General features: G+C 43.9%; 1 protein-coding gene across 1 annotated transcript in view; it reads left to right on the top strand.

Moving 5' to 3' along the window:
• Positions 1-18,001, top strand: part of Fig4 (FIG4 phosphoinositide 5-phosphatase) — a 105,265-nt gene that overhangs the window by 13,844 nt on the left and 73,420 nt on the right. Inside the window, exons 2-6 of the mRNA XM_021648660.2 lie at positions 3,732-3,830; positions 5,413-5,536; positions 11,303-11,459; positions 16,490-16,540; positions 17,299-17,447. Coding sequence (XP_021504335.1) covers positions 3,732-3,830; positions 5,413-5,536; positions 11,303-11,459; positions 16,490-16,540; positions 17,299-17,447 — 580 coding nt within the window. The remainder of the gene's footprint in view (positions 1-3,731; positions 3,831-5,412; positions 5,537-11,302; positions 11,460-16,489; positions 16,541-17,298; positions 17,448-18,001) is intronic.

Below are 18,001 nucleotides of genomic sequence, written 5' to 3'. Positions count from 1 at the left end.
AATTTGTGCCAAAGTGGATGTCGTGTGGCCACCAGAGGGCAGTGCAGACGGTGATGATCTGTCCTCCCCAGGCCCTTCACAGCCTCAGAACTGTCTCCACACGAGGGCGCCATTCTCTGCACAAAGCCTCTGAGGAGACCGTTTCAGAGGCCAGAGCTTGTGGCTGGTCCCATGACTTCCCCGGTCCCACTCACGTCTCACTCTGGGGACTGTTTCTTTAGCTCCTGCAGCGTCGGGATGTGAGAGCAAACGTCTGATCTGTGCTCCAAAGGCCATTAACACATTTGCCGATGCCCACTAACGAGTCAAGATTCCTGTCTCTTTTATTATGAATTGCCTAAACATAATCTTACTGCACTTAATATTTAGAGTCTCAGGATCTATAATAACAAGGAATTTCATGTGAGGTTTTTTTTTTTTTTTTTTTTCTCTTAACCATTTCGTGTGTGTGTGTGTGTGTGTGTGTGTGTGTGTGTGTTTTAACCTCTTTGAAAATTGACATGGCTCCTTAACTGAGTGCCTGAATCAGATCTGTCTGTGTGTCTGCCCAGAGACAGGCATGAGTGTAGATGACAGAGAAAAATTGTTCAGGAGTGAAAAGGTGATTCTTTATTATGCCAGTCATTCTTTCTCCTAACTCCAACGCCTGTGGGGCTAGATTGCGCTGGAAGTAAAAAAAGCACAGAGGTTGGTGAGAGGTGTCTTCCCCAAGTTCTTGAGGTATATAAAATTAACTGAAGCGGGGTAGCAAGCTGGTCATAAGGCCTTTGGAAGCAGGTAGTAAAACTCACATGTAACAAAGTGCCTTGGCCTGAGTGGGACAAGTCATTTCTTCACAGTCTTGTCTAAAAGTCCTTCAAGGCAGAGGGTAGCATTGGGACAGCACTGTCTCTCCGGATGATTTGCTCTGACCATCATGAGTTAAGCGACTTTCAGCACACCATTCGTGGCTATTAAGTTGCATGCGTATCTCTCCTAGGAGAAGATGGATAAAAGATTGGTAGCCCTCCCATGCTGGTCCCATTTTGGACCTTCGATTCAACTGAACTACCCTTTGGGATGGGATTCCCCTTCTATTATTGTCGTTATTACTATTATTTTGTCCTTTTCCTCGACTATGATGGCACGGATTACCTGATTTCCTTAATGGTAAGGTGAGAGTAAATGCCACTGAGGGCCTGGTGTCTCTGAGGGCCCGGTGTCTATGGGGGCCTGGTGTCTGTGGGGGCCTGGTGTCTCTGAGGGCCTGGTGTCTATGGGGGCCTGCTGTCTGTGTGGGTCTACTCTCTGTGTGGGTCTGCTCTCTGTGAGGGAACATTCTACTTTGCATGTCAGGTGCTATCTAAGCATCTTCTGGCTTCATCTTGTTCGTGCTACAAACACAGCAAACTCTTTCAGGCCTTTTCTTGCTAGTTGCTCTCCTGGGCACTGTTTATCTCCAAGTCCTTAGGAAGGTGGCCCCCTTCTCTGTAACAAATATGAAATAGCTTGCAAATCATTCTTCCTAGTTTATTTGAGTGGGTGTTTTATCAGGTTGGTCCCCCACTGAAAGAATCAGACTAACTTTGTAACCTATGTTTCTTTTAATTGCCTTATAACTTATATTTGCAAGTTTTAGGCCCATGTTAATTAAAGCCTCTTAGTGTTTCTCCAGAGAGCCGAGGAATGTAAAAGTTCCTGATGTTAGCCATCTGTGAGGGCAGAGATAAGGAAGAGAACAAGCAGAGATCTCTACTAAATGGAGAGAAAATCACCGGCTGGCGCCGGTGAGATGGGCTTTGTTTGGAAACTGGGCCAAATGGCCCCAATCCTTTTCCTGACCTTTGATCCAAAGCCTGTAACCCCCACTCCTCAGAACAGACATGGGATGAGTTAATCACCCTCCCACATTTAACTGTGGATGGCAGGAAATTCCAAACTGATTTGAAGATCAGATATTTACAACAGGGCTGACTGGACCTAAGGGTGACCAGAACTAACCAATTATTTTAAAAGTTAAACACCTCATCCAATCCTAAATCGCCAAAAAGGAAACCCCAGGAGATTCCCGCCTAGTGTCTTTTAAAAACCTAAGGTCTTTGTCTCCCGCTGCCACTCCTAGCTGACCATCAGGGGTAGCCCCATTGCGCAATGGTCAAGAGGAACCTCTTGCGTTTTTGCATCGATGGATGATTAGTTTCCTGAGTTCTCTTCATACCTTCTTATATTTAGGCTCTTGCTGGGCCTAACACCACTCCTCGTGGCAATGGGTTGGGCGTCAAGGGCCGAGGCACGGCTGAGATTCTGATTTCTCCCTTTCAGTTTCCTTCTGCGGCCAGCTGCTCCCCCATGCCCTGAGTGCTGTCACTGCAAGCCCCAGCCTCCTTTTCTGATTGTTGTTAGACTCACTTTATTCCCACCTCCTCACAACTGAGCATCAAGGAGACTCGATCTTTTCTAGGAGAAGAGGGCTAAGCATTTCAGCTAGTCGCCCTCACATAGGTTTGTTCTTCATAACCTGTGGTTATGTGATCAGACCTTTGTAAACGGCCTCATTGCTGCTTAGCAGTGACAGGGATACATTCTGAGAAGGGGCTCCTTGGATGAGTTTCCTTGCAAACATAATACCCTTGCCCAACCCAAGACAGAGTTATGTTGCTATCAGACAATGTCATCTTATGTTCCCATCAAAGATGAGGAACATCTTTAACAAAACGCTGTCATGTGACACATGACTCTATACTCGGTAAAAGCTTCAGTGAGTCCTGTCTCTGTGCTTTGACTTTCTATGGCGGACACTCTCCAGCTTGACATTTGATGTAGGCAGTTGTATTTATTTTTTAATTCCTTTTTCATCTGTACATCACATAACCAGTGGGGTGGTAAAAATGCCAGCTGATGATGGCAGTCTCTTCTCAATCTTTTCAGTTCTAAAAGTATTACCCTTTAAAGGACATGTTTGAAGCAAAGTATCTTTACATTACTTATTTTTGCTGATGAAATTTTACATGTCTTCTTTAAATTTAAGAGTAACTGCACTAGGGAGACAGCTTGGTGTATTGTATGCTACCTACCGTATATAGGGCTCTGGGTTTGAATTTTAGCACCGCCAGAAAATAAAACAATCCACTTAGTTTTGCTTATGAATTTTATATTTAAAAGCTATCTTTGACATTGATACTGTCTGTATCACTCCCAGTGATGTGATGGTTAATGCTATTCCAGGTATATGACGAACACCGTTTCCAGTAGCTTCTCTGGGGAAGATCTTGGGGACTGTGCACTCTTGCACTCTCTCGGGCTGGGGCGAGGCTTCAGAGTTGCCCCCTCATAGGCATTTTCACACTCGACAGAAACTTTTCAGACTTATTTGCCAAACCATAATATTTTAATAACTATAATTGTCTAAACTTCCTAATTATATGTTTCTAATGCTTGTCAGTGCTGCTGCTTCTGGGCAAAGCTTAAACATCACATAGGCCAATCACTAATGTTATAATAGAATTAAATCCATCTGACCTGCTTCCTGGGTTTATTTCGGACATCAGAATGATACTCATCATGAAGCTCTAAGACGATTTCAATTTAATAATTGACCTTTTGGAATCTGTCCCTTTAGCCCTCTAGTTGTGCTTAACAAACATACTTTAAAAAGCAGCCTGACTTTATTAATGCATTTTCCCAATGTAACATGGCTACAAAATGTCTGTAGGGCAAAAGGCCTTTAAAACTGACATTCTCTTTCTTTACAGAGATACTTTCTAGTTGGGAGCAATAATGCAGAAACGAAATTCCGAGTCTTGAAAATTGATAGGACGGAACCAAAAGATTTGGTCGTAATTGATGACAGGGTAAGTGCCAGATCTCACTGCAAGCAGGGACTTGGGTGTGTACTGTTCACGGGAGATGAAACCACAGCCTTTACTGGGATGATTACCCAGTTTTACTTCACATCTAAATTCTCTGATCTGGCTTCTAGAAATTACTGTTGAGAAATTAGGCAGACTTCTACTTTGTCCTTCAATTTGATTTGTTTCTGAGAGCACACGTTCCCCCAGTAAAACAATGAATATAGTTTCTAAATCAACTATATTGACCTTAATGACCGTTTAAGGGTTCAGTATAACTTAATATTGCATTTGCCAAAGAGAGTGTGTAGTGCTGCTGTGCTTTGGAAGAAAGCTCGTTGGAGTCCGGGAAGACCTCCGGGTTCCCAGTGTTTTATTATGTTGATGGAAATCATGTCTGTTGACCTGCTCTACACCAAGAATGGTAAGCTTTGTTATGCAGATCCTGTGCTGTCTAGACTGGGAGTGCCCAGGCTCAACTCTTAGGGTTGAAGCTCCTGCCTAAATACGTATATGGCGGAATCCATATAGGTAGCCTTTGCTTTTAAAATTCTTTTTTATTTGGGGTTCCTTAAAGCCTCTCCCTTCCAACCCCGCCAACCCTAAGCAGGAAAGAGAAGGTCAGTGGCGAGAGGGGCGCAGACCCCTTTACTTCTCCCGGCTGTTTGGGGTTGATGGGTTTTGGGGGGCTATCCCAACCTCTGTCAACGGCAGACTCAGCAAGCAGTCTCCTTCAAGCCACTGCGCCACAGATTGTTTCTCTCCATCTGTCTGCTCCAAACTGCCACAGGCCAACACCGAATCTCAACCCAGGCTCTCCTGTTTATGTCCCTCAGAGTCCCAGACCACGCCCCTTTCTGTGCTGCACTAGGTGTTACCAGCTGGCAAAGACCACACCCCACAGGAGGCACTTATCAGCTGTGGACAAACTAAAGCCCAAACTAAAACCTCACACTTGGGATTAGAATAAAAACGTATTTACATAATATAACTGAGTTTTTAAAGAAACCAAAACTTCCGTTACACGTATGGGCCCCTCTTTGTGAAGTACATTAGTAGTTGTAGTTTGGAATCATTTTCATTAGACTCCTTGTAGAAGTATGTCCTGTGTTCTAGCAACTGTAGATAGATCATTAATGTGGCTTTTGATTTCCTGCACTGCTTTGGGAAGTCCCGTTTCTCTCAGACCTGCCTGGAAGCTTTTACTAATATAATGAAGTGTTCTTGGTTTTACTTGGGGGTGGGGATGGTTGATGAGGGAGACCTTTGAGGCACTATCAGTTACGGGCCATGTCTTTCTCAAGTGCACAAAAGGGTCTTTCTCATTTTAAGGGGGTCACCAGCTTCTTGAAATAGGTGGATCCCTTTGACCTCTGAACCCCAAGTTTAGAGTCTACAGTTCTGATGTAATTTTGAGCAGGTCAGTATAGGCCAGGTACTAGAACTTGCTCCCTTCCCCCAGTGGTCGCCTAGGTGTACGTTACGCAGTTCATGGCACCTTACCCATGAGCCTTGCAAGCAGCTTGCAGTTTTCAAAGCAAATCCATGACCCTGGGATTACAGGTGGCCTGTCCTTGTCTCGCAGCACGTGTACAGCCAACAGGAAGTGCGGGAACTTCTTGGCCGACTGGATCTCGGAAACAGAACGAAGATGAGCCAGAAAGGATCCTCCGGGTTGTTTCGAGCTGTCTCAGCCTTTGGTGTCGTCGGTATGAAGTGTGCCTCTCCCCTCCCCTGTCTGTTTATTTTGATACAAATGACTTAAAGGGAGCTTATAGGGCTCTCCAGCTGTATAGTCTTAACATGTCACCTGTGGCTCTGGCTGCTTCCGTCATTCAGACAACATATGAGCAATACCCACTCGTGTGCCCAGCACTGGGTAGGTTTATGTAGACAAGTAGAGAAATTCTCAGAATGCTCTTCTGTCTGGCTTGCCGGGGAATGAAAAGTAAAAATCAGCCTGAGCTCTATTACCACTACCATTAGCTAGACTTACAGATACAGTAAAACTTGCTTTCCAATGAACAGGATTCCCCCAAGGACAGGTGACAGTGTGGTCTGTGGCAGACCCCTTCTCTGGATGATGTCTTAGTTAGAGCTTTTATTGCTGTGATAATTCGATGACCACAGGCAACCTGGGGGAATGGTTTATTTGGCTATATGTGTAGTCCATTATCCAGAGAAGGCAGGGCAGGAACTTGAGGCCGGAACTCGAGGCCGGAATGATGCAGAGGCCATGGAGGCGTGCTGCTCACTGGCTTGCTCTCTATGGCTTGAGCAGCCTGCTTTCTTATACCATCCAGGACCACCAGCCCGAGGGTGATGCTCCCGGTGAGCTGGACCCTCCGCCTCAAACATCAGCCAAGGAAACACCTGACAGACTTTCCCACAGGTCAGCCCCAGAGAAGCATTTTCTTGGTTAAGACCCCTTCTTGCCAGATGACCCTAGCTTGTGTCAAGTTGACATAAAAACTAGCCAGTACAGACAGCAAACTCTTATTCCGTGAGAAAGTTTCTTCAAAATCACAGAGGGAAAGCATTCTCTTCTTACTGTACAGTGTAAGTCACTGGGACTCAGAGGTGTGCTTTCCATGTACACGAAGTTCAGCTGAACTTCAAGGTAAGGGATTCCAAGCCATGCTGGGCCCTTAGTCTTCTTCAGAGACCCAGTACTGATATCCCTCTCCCTTTCACACTCTCTCTCCCTCATCCTCTGAGATAGGGTCTCACTGTGTAGCTCTAGCCGGCCTAGAGTTTGCTATGTAGACCAGGCTGCCCTTGAACTCACAGAGATCCTCCTGCCTCTGCCTCCCAAGTACTGGGATCAAAGGTGTGTGCCTCCACCTCTGGCCTGATGTTGATCTCTTTAAGTACAGTCTGTTTTAGCCTTAGCCTGCTCCTTCACAGTTTATTCAAGCTCTGTCCCCCTTTCCTCTCCTGTTAGTTAGATGCTCTGTGGTCCCCTCATTATGACAGCTCACTAAACACGTCTTTTTCATATGATGATTTTAGTTAGTTCTTCTCATGTTGTGACAAAAGCAACCGAAGAAGGGTTTGTTTGGCTCGCAGCTGGAGGGTGCTATTCTTCATGGCAGGGGAGGCATGGCAGCATTGGCATGGGCAGGTGGTCACAGCACAGCTACAGTCAGGAAGCAGAGAGGCGTGAACCCTGGGGCCCCGCTCACTCTCCCATCTTTTCCATTTTGTTCGGTCCTGGGCCCGTCCATGGGTGGTAACACACACTCCCGAGTGAGGCTTCTTGCCTCAGTTAATCCACTCTGGAAGTGGGCTCAGATTCAGACTCGACCCCCAGGTGACATTAGCCATCACAGATAGCTCTGTGCCTGGTTGTGCTAGGACAGAGGTGAGAAGCTAGTGCAGACAGGGTGACTGTAGGCTGTAATTACACAGCCAAGACACAGAAGGAAAGTTAAATCACGTTGGACTTTGTATTACTTAGATCTGGAGTGGGCAGGAGAGATTTCTGGTAGCAGAGGAGATTTACGCCGCATCCTGAGGATGGAATACAATCTGCGTGGAATTAGGGAGGGATGGAATACGATCTGCGTGGAATTAGGGAGGGGACTAGGCAAATCAGAGGTGCCTGTAGGGACTTGGATGCCGGGAGGTAGTTATCACGGCAAAGGCCGACTGCTCAGGGCTTTGGGGAATTTGGGATTGAAGGCAGAGGCCGTTCAACCACAGCTTCTCGACTGCTGGAATGTTGAGTGTTTCCTAAGCCTGCTAGACTAGCACAGCATGGACCGGGTCATCGCTGCTGAGGTTAACTATGTGGACGGTATGGCACTGGCTATTTCAATTCTGCTTCTTGACACCTTTACCATACCCCGACACATTTGAGTTGTTTTTCTCTAAACACGGTATCTCAGCTTCTACATCCTTTTTGAGGCCCATTTCGGGTCCTGGCAGCTGCCCATAAAGACAGAGTGGTAAGGCATGGGTAATGGGTAAACTTGATTGTCAGCTTGATGGGATTTGGAATTGCCATGAGAACACTCGGGGTATGTCTACGAAAGTTCCAAAAAGGCTTGCCTGAGGAGGGAAGGCCCACCCTGACTGTGGGTGACACCATCCTGTGGGCTGGAGTCTCAGGCTGAATTGAAAGAACTAAATGACAGCATTCATCTTTCTCTGAGGTTTTGTTTGTTTGTTTGTTTGTTTGTTTTTCCTGCATCTTCTCCACCCTGTGGACTGTAAACCAGTGAACCGAATAAATCTTTCTCCCTTAGCAAGAAAAGTAACTAACACAGTAAGGTCTACTTCTGTGTTGGCGCCTTTGATTTGCCTTCTACTGGCTCCTGGCAAGTCCTTCGAGGCTCCTTGTTGATTAGATACATGTTTGAGGACTTTAGAAGGCTTGTTTAATATCATATGCATCCATATGCTTAAATTTATAAGTTCCATGTTGGTTAAATTCCACCTGAAGAACTGATTGTATTTTAAACTTAAGAAAAAAGACTTAGGGAAAAATATGTCTCAAGTACAATAGTTTTTAACTTAATAGTTACCTAGTAGTCTAGCCTTATTCTTTTAATGCTGATATTTTACTATAACTTATGATATTTGTTTTTATTAATGTTTTGTTGTTTTATTTATATGAGTATTTTATCTACATGTATGTCTGTACACTTGTGTGCATGCCCAGAGCCTGTGGGGGCTGGAAGAGGGTGTTGTTTCTCTTGGAGCTGGAGTTAAAGATGGTTGTGAGCCATTGTGTAGGTGCTGGGAATCAAACCCAGGTCCTCTGGAAGAGCAGTCAGTGCCCTTAACTGCTGAGCCATCCCTCTAGTGACTAGATAAGATGGCTAGATGGACCAGAACAGTCGTTCTCAACCAGTGGATCATGACCCCCACAGGGTCGCATAGTGGATATTTTTATTATTTCATAGCAGCAGCAAACTTAGAGTTGTGAGGTAGCAAGAAAGTAATGTTGTGGTTGCCCGTCACCCCAACATGAAAAACTATAAAGAGCAGGAGTATTGAGAACCCGGGCTAGAATATAGTCCAGAGGAGTCATTTTTAAGTGTGTGTGTGTGTGTGTGTGTATACATGTGCTTGAAAATGCCCGCAGAAGCCAGAAGAGGGTATCCGAAACCCCTGCTTTTGGAGTTACAAGAGGCTGTGAGCCCCTTGCCATGGGTGCTGACGATCAAACTTGGGTCCCCTGCAAGAACAATGAATTCTTAATTTCCAGCCCATATAGCACAACTTTCTGATGGTAATTTCCCAAGGTGTATGTAATATATATAGCCCTAGTAGCTAGTATTATTCAGAATGGAAATTCCCTTGATGATTAAGTATAAGAAAGTGAGGGGAAGTTATTAGATTGCATTCACATAGGTGTCCTCTTATGGCATCGCACTGGGCTGGCTGCCCTTATATTAAATGTGCCTAGACTGCTGCAGTGTTGGTTTTTGTGGTCCTGGGAATTTGTGGTCGCCCTTGACAGGCTCAATTTCAGCAGTTTTCTTTGCCCAACTTTCCGTCGCTCACCAAGATTTCAATGCTAGAAAGCCTGTGCGAATCGACCGATAACTGGGTATTAATTCTACACACACGTAAGCTGTAGGCAGGGGTAAAGCGTTGCCATGTCTCTCTTACAGGTGGCACTCTTAGCTACTCCTGTCGTAGTCAGAGGCCTCTTTGGCTCGAGGCTGCCCCTAGGTGATGAAGACTTTGAAAAACTCCCTCACAAATAAAATGACGTGCTGTGTACCGAATGCAGTTATTATTCTCATGGATACTTATTTCATATATTCACTCTAGCCATGAGAAGGAAGTTTCGGATCAGTGAGGACTAGATAAGAGAGCTGTTTTTTCTAGTCTTATCTAGAAATACCAAAGGACACTGAAATAATAGAAAATGCTTACCTATCCTCTCTCCTAAATCCTGAGGCAAGGAGCAGTGACAGGAGAGTTGTTTAAAGGCAGTTGGGAGGAGTGTCTAGATTCTCTGCTGAGGGTGCATGACCCCTTCCTCTGAAGGAAGGCCAGTGGCCAAGCCGGTGTGTACTACCTTTTGCAAGCAGGCACAGCAGAACTCACAAAGATGGTGGCTGTTTGGCTCAGAGAGGAGTCCTGCACGCCACAGCCTGCTGTTCTTATCAAGATTTAGAAGGTTTTCTTGAGTAGATACTTATCCATTTGTTTATACTGTCTTCCCATTGCCTTTTCAGCACGGGCCCTCTCTACCACTAGGGAAAGTTGTTTTAACTTTCAGCAAGAGTCCTAGGGCCCAAGGGTGTTTGTTTTGTTAAGTACTGGGTTTGTGAGAACTTAATACTGCCCAGCAACAAAATATCTGGCTCTTGTTTTTTGTTTTTTTTTTTTTGAGGGGGGGTCTTTCAAGACAGGGTTTCTCTGTGTAACCTTGGCTGTCCTGGACTTGGTTTGTAGACCAGTCTGTCCAGTATCTGGCTCTTCAGTTAGTCACTGATACAGGATATACAGATTTTTATTTGACACAAAATTAAGCATTACTTTGTAAACTCTGTAACATAAGCTGAATATCTTTAATTACAAAATCGAAAATCTGAAATGCTCCAAAACCTCCCATCTAGGACAAGCCTCTGAGTGGTTCATCCAGTATTTATCTTTCAGCCAGAGTGCGCTGTAGTTAGAAGTGAGCTTCTTGCCGAATCAGTTAGGAAAGCCAGGGACAGGGGTGACTGCTTCAGAGGATGGGTTTATTCCACTCTGCCTTTTCTCAGTGCTGATGATCAAGCCTGGGAAAGCAGGCTACCAGGAGCCTCTTCTTCAGCCAGACTGCATTTTTTTTTTAACATTGTTTTCCTTTACTGTAGTTTCTTTTTTCTTTGATTTGTATCTGCCTTATGGGGTTGTGCCGTGTAGCTGTGTGTATGTGCCCATAGAATTGCAGTATAATCGAAAAATGTTTCATCTTACTCATTTTTAAGTTTACAACTCAGTATTTACTTGTCTTTATTAGCAGGCTTCTAGAAGATTCCTTTATGCAGAACTGAAAGTGTTCCCTTGAGCAACTCTCCTTGATCTTACGTATAATGTATAAGTTATATACAATATGTGTTCTCTTTGTGTCCTATATGTCTAATAGTATACTTTCTATACGTGAGCCTATGTCATGTAACTGAGACTGGCCCTAAATTCGCTGAAGATGACCTGGAACACCTGACCTTCCTGCTTACATTTCAAGTGACGAGATGATAAGTTCATGCCAGGATGCTTGGTTTAATCAGTGCTGGGACTGAGCCCAGGGCTTTGTGCCTGCCAGGCAAGCACTGTATCAACTGAGCAGCACCTTCAGCCCCTACCCTGTAATAATTTTAGGTTATGTAAGTGCCAGAAATTTATATAGCTATAAAGCTATGAAGTATTAAAGTAGGAAATGTATAAAGTCTTTGGTAAATACGTGTCCAATATCATGTGCATTACCAAGTTTATGTGACATTATGTTTGTTTGTCTTATTTCACAGGTTTTGTCAGATTCTTAGAAGGCTACTATATTGTGTTAATAACTAAGCGGAGGAAGATGGCAGATATTGGAGGCCATTCAATATACAAGATTGAAGATACAAATATGATTTACATCCCCAATGACTCTGTCCGGATTACTCACCCTGATGAAGCAAGGTATGAGTGGGTGCCAGCAACTTCTTATTTATTTTTGACAACAACAGAACCAAAGAAATACAAATGTTTTATAGAGACATCAAATGTTGGGTCAAAATTCCAGTTTCTGCTTGCCGAGGCCAGGTGGTGGGCATCCTGCTGTATTGTTTTTCTGCCTTATTTCCTTGAGATATGGCCTTTCCCCAAACCCGGAGCTTGCTGCTTTTTCCAGCTGGAATGGCTGTCAGCGGGGCCCAGGGAGGCCTGTGTGCCCCTGCCTGCCCACTGGCCGAGGGTTAGAGGAGCCTGCAACAACTCCTGGACGCTCATGCTGGGACACCCCATGCTTGTTAAGTGTTTCCCCCACCTGGCCATCTCTCAGGCCCGAATGCTCCCGTTTAGTGTGAAGCATTGGGACCAACACAAACATGTGAGTAATTCTGCTGAAAATGTTACAAGCATGCAGAAATAATCAGGTAAACCCATGTCGTGGGACCCTTTGCAAGACGTGGTCTTACAAGATCTTTAAAGAATGTGCAAGTCCTCAAAGAAAAGATAGAGGCTTTTGTGTACTCTTGGAGCCAAACCACAGCCTGTGAATTTCACTTAGATTCTTGGTGGAGACGTGTGCATGTATGCACGGATGTACGCAGAGCTATAAAAGGGCCCTGTTGGTGCAGTGCTAGGAAGCACTGAGTTAATATTAGACTCAGGGACTCTTGGTGCAGATTAAGAATCTCTTGTGAAAAATGGGTGGGACCAGAAGTGTTTTGTACTTTGGCACTTTTGGAATATGCATGTAAACAAAACAAAGCATCTTGGGGATGGGACTCAAGTCTAAGGACAGAATCCAGTCGTGTCCCGCCTGCACCTGGCTGCGTGGCCTGAAGGTCACTTTGTGTAGTGGCTGGTGTCCCCGTGCTTTGACTGTGACATGTCATCAGAGATTGCCCATTGTGGCATCATGCCTGTGCCCAGGACAATGTCAGATTTCCACATTAGGGTTTTTTAGTTAAGCGACTTAGGAAAATGCAGTCTCAGCAGAGGAGCCTAATGGTGAATTTTAGAAGAAGGTCATATTGGCTTTCACCGCACTCTTCTTTTTCTTTGATCTGAAATCTTTTAGAGATTTGGTGAAATTATTGGAGACTTGAGAATGTGAGGAATGCTATTATCAATTGATAGATTTAAAGTTAAAAGATGTCATGTTATAAAAATTAAAAGGACACCAAGGCATATATACATTTTTTTTATGGTTGGTAATAGTTTAGAATTTAGCTATCCTCTGTCACATTGTTTAATATAGTGATTTAATAATCTTAAAAATAAAATTATCTTACAATGAATACTGTGTGGTATGTAGACATCTACAATATAGTAGTTATATCAACAGCTTGTTATAGGAGGAATGAAGTAATAATTCCTTACGTAATTATAGAGATATGTTATCCAGTAATGCAGTTAGTAACACTATTTAGAAAAATATCAGGAAATGCAATGCAATACTTCTAAACGTTCCGTACATTTGGTAGGTGGAGGTTCTCTCTAGTTGCAGACTTGCATTGACAGCGGGACATTTACCGGAACAGCATGCCACTCTAAGGCGGTTTTCAGGAGACTTAAGAGCATCTTCATAGAACCAGAGATATGTGTGGCAAAATTCCAGATCTTTGTGATTAAATCTTAGCAAAGTTGTTCCAACAATGTTGTGTTTATTAGAGGCCTATAATCAAAATTATTCTTACAAGTAAAACTTTAAAAGCATTGCTTTTAATTAAGGCAAGGAGCTATCAAGAAATATGCTGCCATAACTAAGAGCATTACATTTAGAATCCTAGGTAATGCAGTGTTTATAGAATAAAAGGTAGATCAGAAAAATTAGGGATTAAGCGAAAAAAGAGACAACTCTAAGAGACAACTCAGCAAGTTGACAGAAGGAGAATAATCGTTGTATAAGAACCAGTAATGTTTCTACCCACGGGCAATGTATTAGTCAGGGTTCTCTACAATAACAGAACATACAGGATGAATCTCTACATAAAAAAGGCATTTATTAGAATGACTTACAGGCTGTGGTCCAGCTAATCCAACAGTGGCTGTCTGGCTGCGAATGCAAAGTCCAAGTATCCAGTAGTTGTTCAGTCCACAAGGCTGGGTATCTCAGGTGGTCTTCAAAATATGCTGGAATCCTGAAGAAGTAGGCTCAATGTCAGAGGAGGAATGGGCTTGCTAGGAAGGTGAGGGCAAATAGGCAAAGAGCAAAAGCTTCCTTCTTCGATGTCATTGTATAGGCTTCCAGCAGAAGGTGCCTGGTTTGAGGTATGTCTTCCCACCTCAAGACCTGGATTAAAGGCCTCTCCTCCTACCTCAGAGATCAAGATTAGTAGAAATTCCTCACAGATGCGCCCTCCATTTTCAGATTTTAGTTAATTCCAGATGTAGTCATGCTGATACCCATAGACAGTAACCAAAGAGAAAACTCAATGATGCCATTCATAACAGCATTGAAGACCATGTGATACCTGGGAATAAATACAGCAAGAGCTACCTAAAATTCAGTGCTGAAAATGTAAAACAGTAATAAACTAATATAAAATTAAAAAAAGAAAATGTAAAGCAGTACTAGGTATTTTTAAAGCCCTAAATAATTGAAGGATATTCACCTGTTCATGGATGGATGGCTTATGAGCGTAAGGTTAATTTTCTTTAAAATTGAGAGATGTAATGCACCAAAATTCAAATTCTAACTTGATTACAGAAGAGAGTGGAACATTACAAGCTTACTTGACATTCATATTGAGGGGCTGGAAGGAGGGCACAGCAGCAAGGAGCACTTTGCTGCCTTTGCAGAGGACCCAGGTTTGGTTCCCGTCACCTATATCAGCCGCTCACAGCTGCCAGTAGCTCCAGCTCTGGGAGATCCAGTGTCCACTCCGGGCCTCTGTGGGTGCTGGTACTCATGTTTACATACCCCAGCACACCCTTCAGTAGCTCCAGCTCTGGGCAGTGACCACTTCTGGCTTCTATGGACACTCATGTGCACATAAATCACAGCACACACTTAAATTCAACTTTTAAAGCAGAACAAGGCTTTAAAATTCACATAGAAAATCAAAAGTTGGTCTTAGTCTGGACAACTAAAAAGAACAGAAACAAAAAGGGCGAAGAGGAGGCTGGAGAGAAGGCTCAGCAGTTAAGACCCTTTGTTGGTCTGGGGGAGCCTGGTAGCTCACAACCATCTGTTACTCCAAATCCAGGGGATTCCACACCATCTTCTGGTCCCCACAGGCACCAGGCACGCACATAAGCACCTGCAGGCAAAACACTCATACCCATAAAATAAAAATAAAGAAAAAATTTAAATGTAGGGATAAGTCTAAGCAGATGTAGCGGCCACAGTAATTGAGAGGAAGAGATGATAACCTGTGGGGAGACTGTTGGTTATGGATGAGGGCGCTGACATTGATCAGCACAGACAAGAAGGCCCAGGAAACGACCCACATTTCATAGGAAACAGGGACCCAACAGACACAGTACCAGGAATCACTGTGGAGAAGACAGACTTAAGCTTCGTTGGTTTTCCATTTGACAAAATGAAATTATATTCTAATCTCTGATAATACCGAAGAAGCAATTTCAGAAGTACAAAGACAATCTTAGGAAAATAGTTTTATGATCCTGGCCCAGAGGAAGGTTTTCTAAATGAAACGTAGAAAGCACGAGGCAGAAGGAAAGTGGTGACGTAGGTGAACACTTTCACAATTAAATGTGTTTTTGCAGTCTAGGCTGTTTAGGAGGCAGCAGTCATGTAGACAGACCTGACGGGGTTCGGTGCTGAGACCTCCTGAAGGCTTCTTTGACCAGCGAGGGCCAGCCTAGCCCCGAGACACGCTCCAGAGGGGCAGAGGCAGGCAGCAGAGGAGTGTACTTTGCTAGCAGTCAAACCTAACAAGGGGCTGTTTCCTTCTCATTAGTCGGGTGGGGAGTGGCTGAAGCATCCACCGTCATCAAATGCTAGGAGAAACGTGGGGAAAATGTTTACCCTCCAACTTACACAGTGGTGTCAGCGATTCCATACCCCAGGAGCTGGAGTTAGACTGTCTCAACCCTTCGCAAACACAGTTTTACATGTTACAATAAAGCTGAAAATATTCTACACTGGTTGTCTACACCAGTGGTTCAAACTCTGTGCAAGGGCCTCAGTGTGGGCAAGTACTCTTGGCTGCATTGTATCTTTTTTTTTTTTTTAAACTCAGAGTGAGCCTCCTGCCTCAGCCTCCCGGATGCTGGGGTCACAGATGTGCACTCCCATGCCCCGGCCACACGGTCTAGTTGAACCAAAACACGGCCTAGAGCATGTGCGACCTATCAAACAGTTCAACAAGTGGAATCCTTAACTTTTGGTGAATACACATTCAGACAGAACAAAGAGCAGCAGACAGTGTTTGAGGTGGTCCCTGTGAAAATGGACTCTACGAAGATCTCTGTAATGTCACAGCAAAGACACCGTGACCTCCGGAAGCGAGCAGTAATGCAGAAGTGACCTCTGGAGAGGGAGCAGGGCTGGCGAAACCGAAGAGAATTATAACTCTGAGAGTATGTTTTAGTTACTTCTCCGAACGTGAATGTGAAGCAAAGATGAGAAACCTTGAACCGTGCTCCTGCTGTGTGGAGGGATATTGTATTCTAGCCTCCTCTGTTTTCATGGTAACCATCTTTCTAACTTGAAGTTATGGCAACCCGCAGCGTCTTGTTTACTTATGTAACTGTCCTTACTCCATCCTCTGAGCACCTGTAAAGCTCACTGAAAACAACAACAATAACAACAACTGTCTTTACCCTCCCCCTCTACCCCCACCCCGCCTGTGCCCTGCCCATTTGGGAGCACAGTCACTGTATAATGGGGCACAAACTAAGGTGCAGGTAGGTGTCTGAGGGATGGTTGGCAGGCACATTTACTAACGTAAGGATATCCCTGACTGTGTGTTAGGCCATGAGAAAAAATATTTCATGTTTATAACACGCTTTAAATTTTTTTTTTTTTTTTTTAGGTACCTAAGGATATTTCAAAATGTGGATCTATCTAGCAATTTTTACTTTAGGTAAGTTTGAGCCTAATTTTATTTTTACCTGTCACTTTAATTTTATTAGATTATAGAAAGAGAACATCTAAACTCATTAAATTCTGGGATTTTTTTTTTCTTTTAAAAACCTGATTCTTGAAAATTTGAATGGATAAGTTTAAAAGTACTTACTGTCACAATGCCACCGGTAACACATCAGTATCAAAATACTTTTTTCTATTTCTAATTAATTTTTTTTTACTTAATTTTATGGATCATTAACTGAAATTGGACAATGACACTGTTACAACTCTGCATTAGGACTAATATAATTTCATTTTTATAATTCAAAATTCTAAAATGAGATTATTTCTTTAAATCACATTTCTTCCTTAAAAAAAAAAAGGTGATTTTTATTGTGCAAAGCCATGCACTTTTGATGAGAATAATCTACTTCAGCGTACTAGCACAGAACCATATTCGTGGACATCGTAGGGTGTGACTTGGAATAAAACATTAGCCTTAGATTGATTTCATCATGACACAAACAAACCAGTACATTGTACCAGTACAAATATGTATGACCCGTATCATAATTGTGTTTATCTAGTGCAAACGTGAGCGAGGCTTTTGCTTTATTCCCAGTCATGCATTTGGCTGCGCTTTGGTCATTTAACAGCGTCAAGGGACGTGACAGGTGCAGAGCAACTTAGCTCCCAGGCTGCAGCTCCTCCCCGGAGCCAGTGCTGTGGGGTACCCTTGCTTCTGTAATTCTCCCATCTGAATTCTCTTCTCAGTTACAGCTATGACTTGTCCCACTCGCTTCAGTACAATCTCACCGTCCTGCGAATGCCCCTGGAGATGTTAAAGTCAGAAACGTCCAGGACACGCCAGGAGAGCTTCGACATCTTTGAAGACGAAGGATTAATCACACAGGGAGGCAGCGGTAAGTGATCCCTTCAGATTTAGCATATGCTAATGTGGCACCTCATTAAATTCTCTCTCCTTCCTCTTCCCTCCATCCCTTGGTGGTCTGTATCTTTTTGGGTGGTTTTCTGACTAGTTTATTTTTAAGGCCATTATTAATCACCACTTGGTTTTATGTATAGGCCAGCTGGAAACTGTGTTGTCAGTTTCTAGTACTTGCTCGTACGCTTTTTAATAGAGCACATCAGATCTAGTCTTTTGGTGATGTTTTATGGAGAACTTCCCCTTCAGCGCCGTAGAGCGCACACCATCGTGTTTTCGCTTACAGAGATTGGTCAGTGTTTGGGGCAAAAGTTGCCATGGGTTGCCTGTGATACGCTGGACATTCTGAGTCCCATAAAATCCCCCCTGGGGAAGTGTAAGCCAGTTGTACAGAAAAGACTAGGCAGGAAACTGAGGCCCAGAGTTACGATCAGATGGTCAGCATACGCAGTGTCCATGCAGCACTGACCACTGACACTGTGTCTGTCTATCACAGGCCGGGCTACTCCCCTGGCCCCATCAGATTATTGC

Source organism: Meriones unguiculatus, chromosome 20 (assembly GCF_030254825.1).
Source record: "Meriones unguiculatus strain TT.TT164.6M chromosome 20, Bangor_MerUng_6.1, whole genome shotgun sequence".
Classification (NCBI taxonomy): domain Eukaryota; kingdom Metazoa; phylum Chordata; class Mammalia; order Rodentia; family Muridae; genus Meriones; species Meriones unguiculatus.
This window is presented reverse-complemented; position numbering and strand designations above follow the sequence as displayed.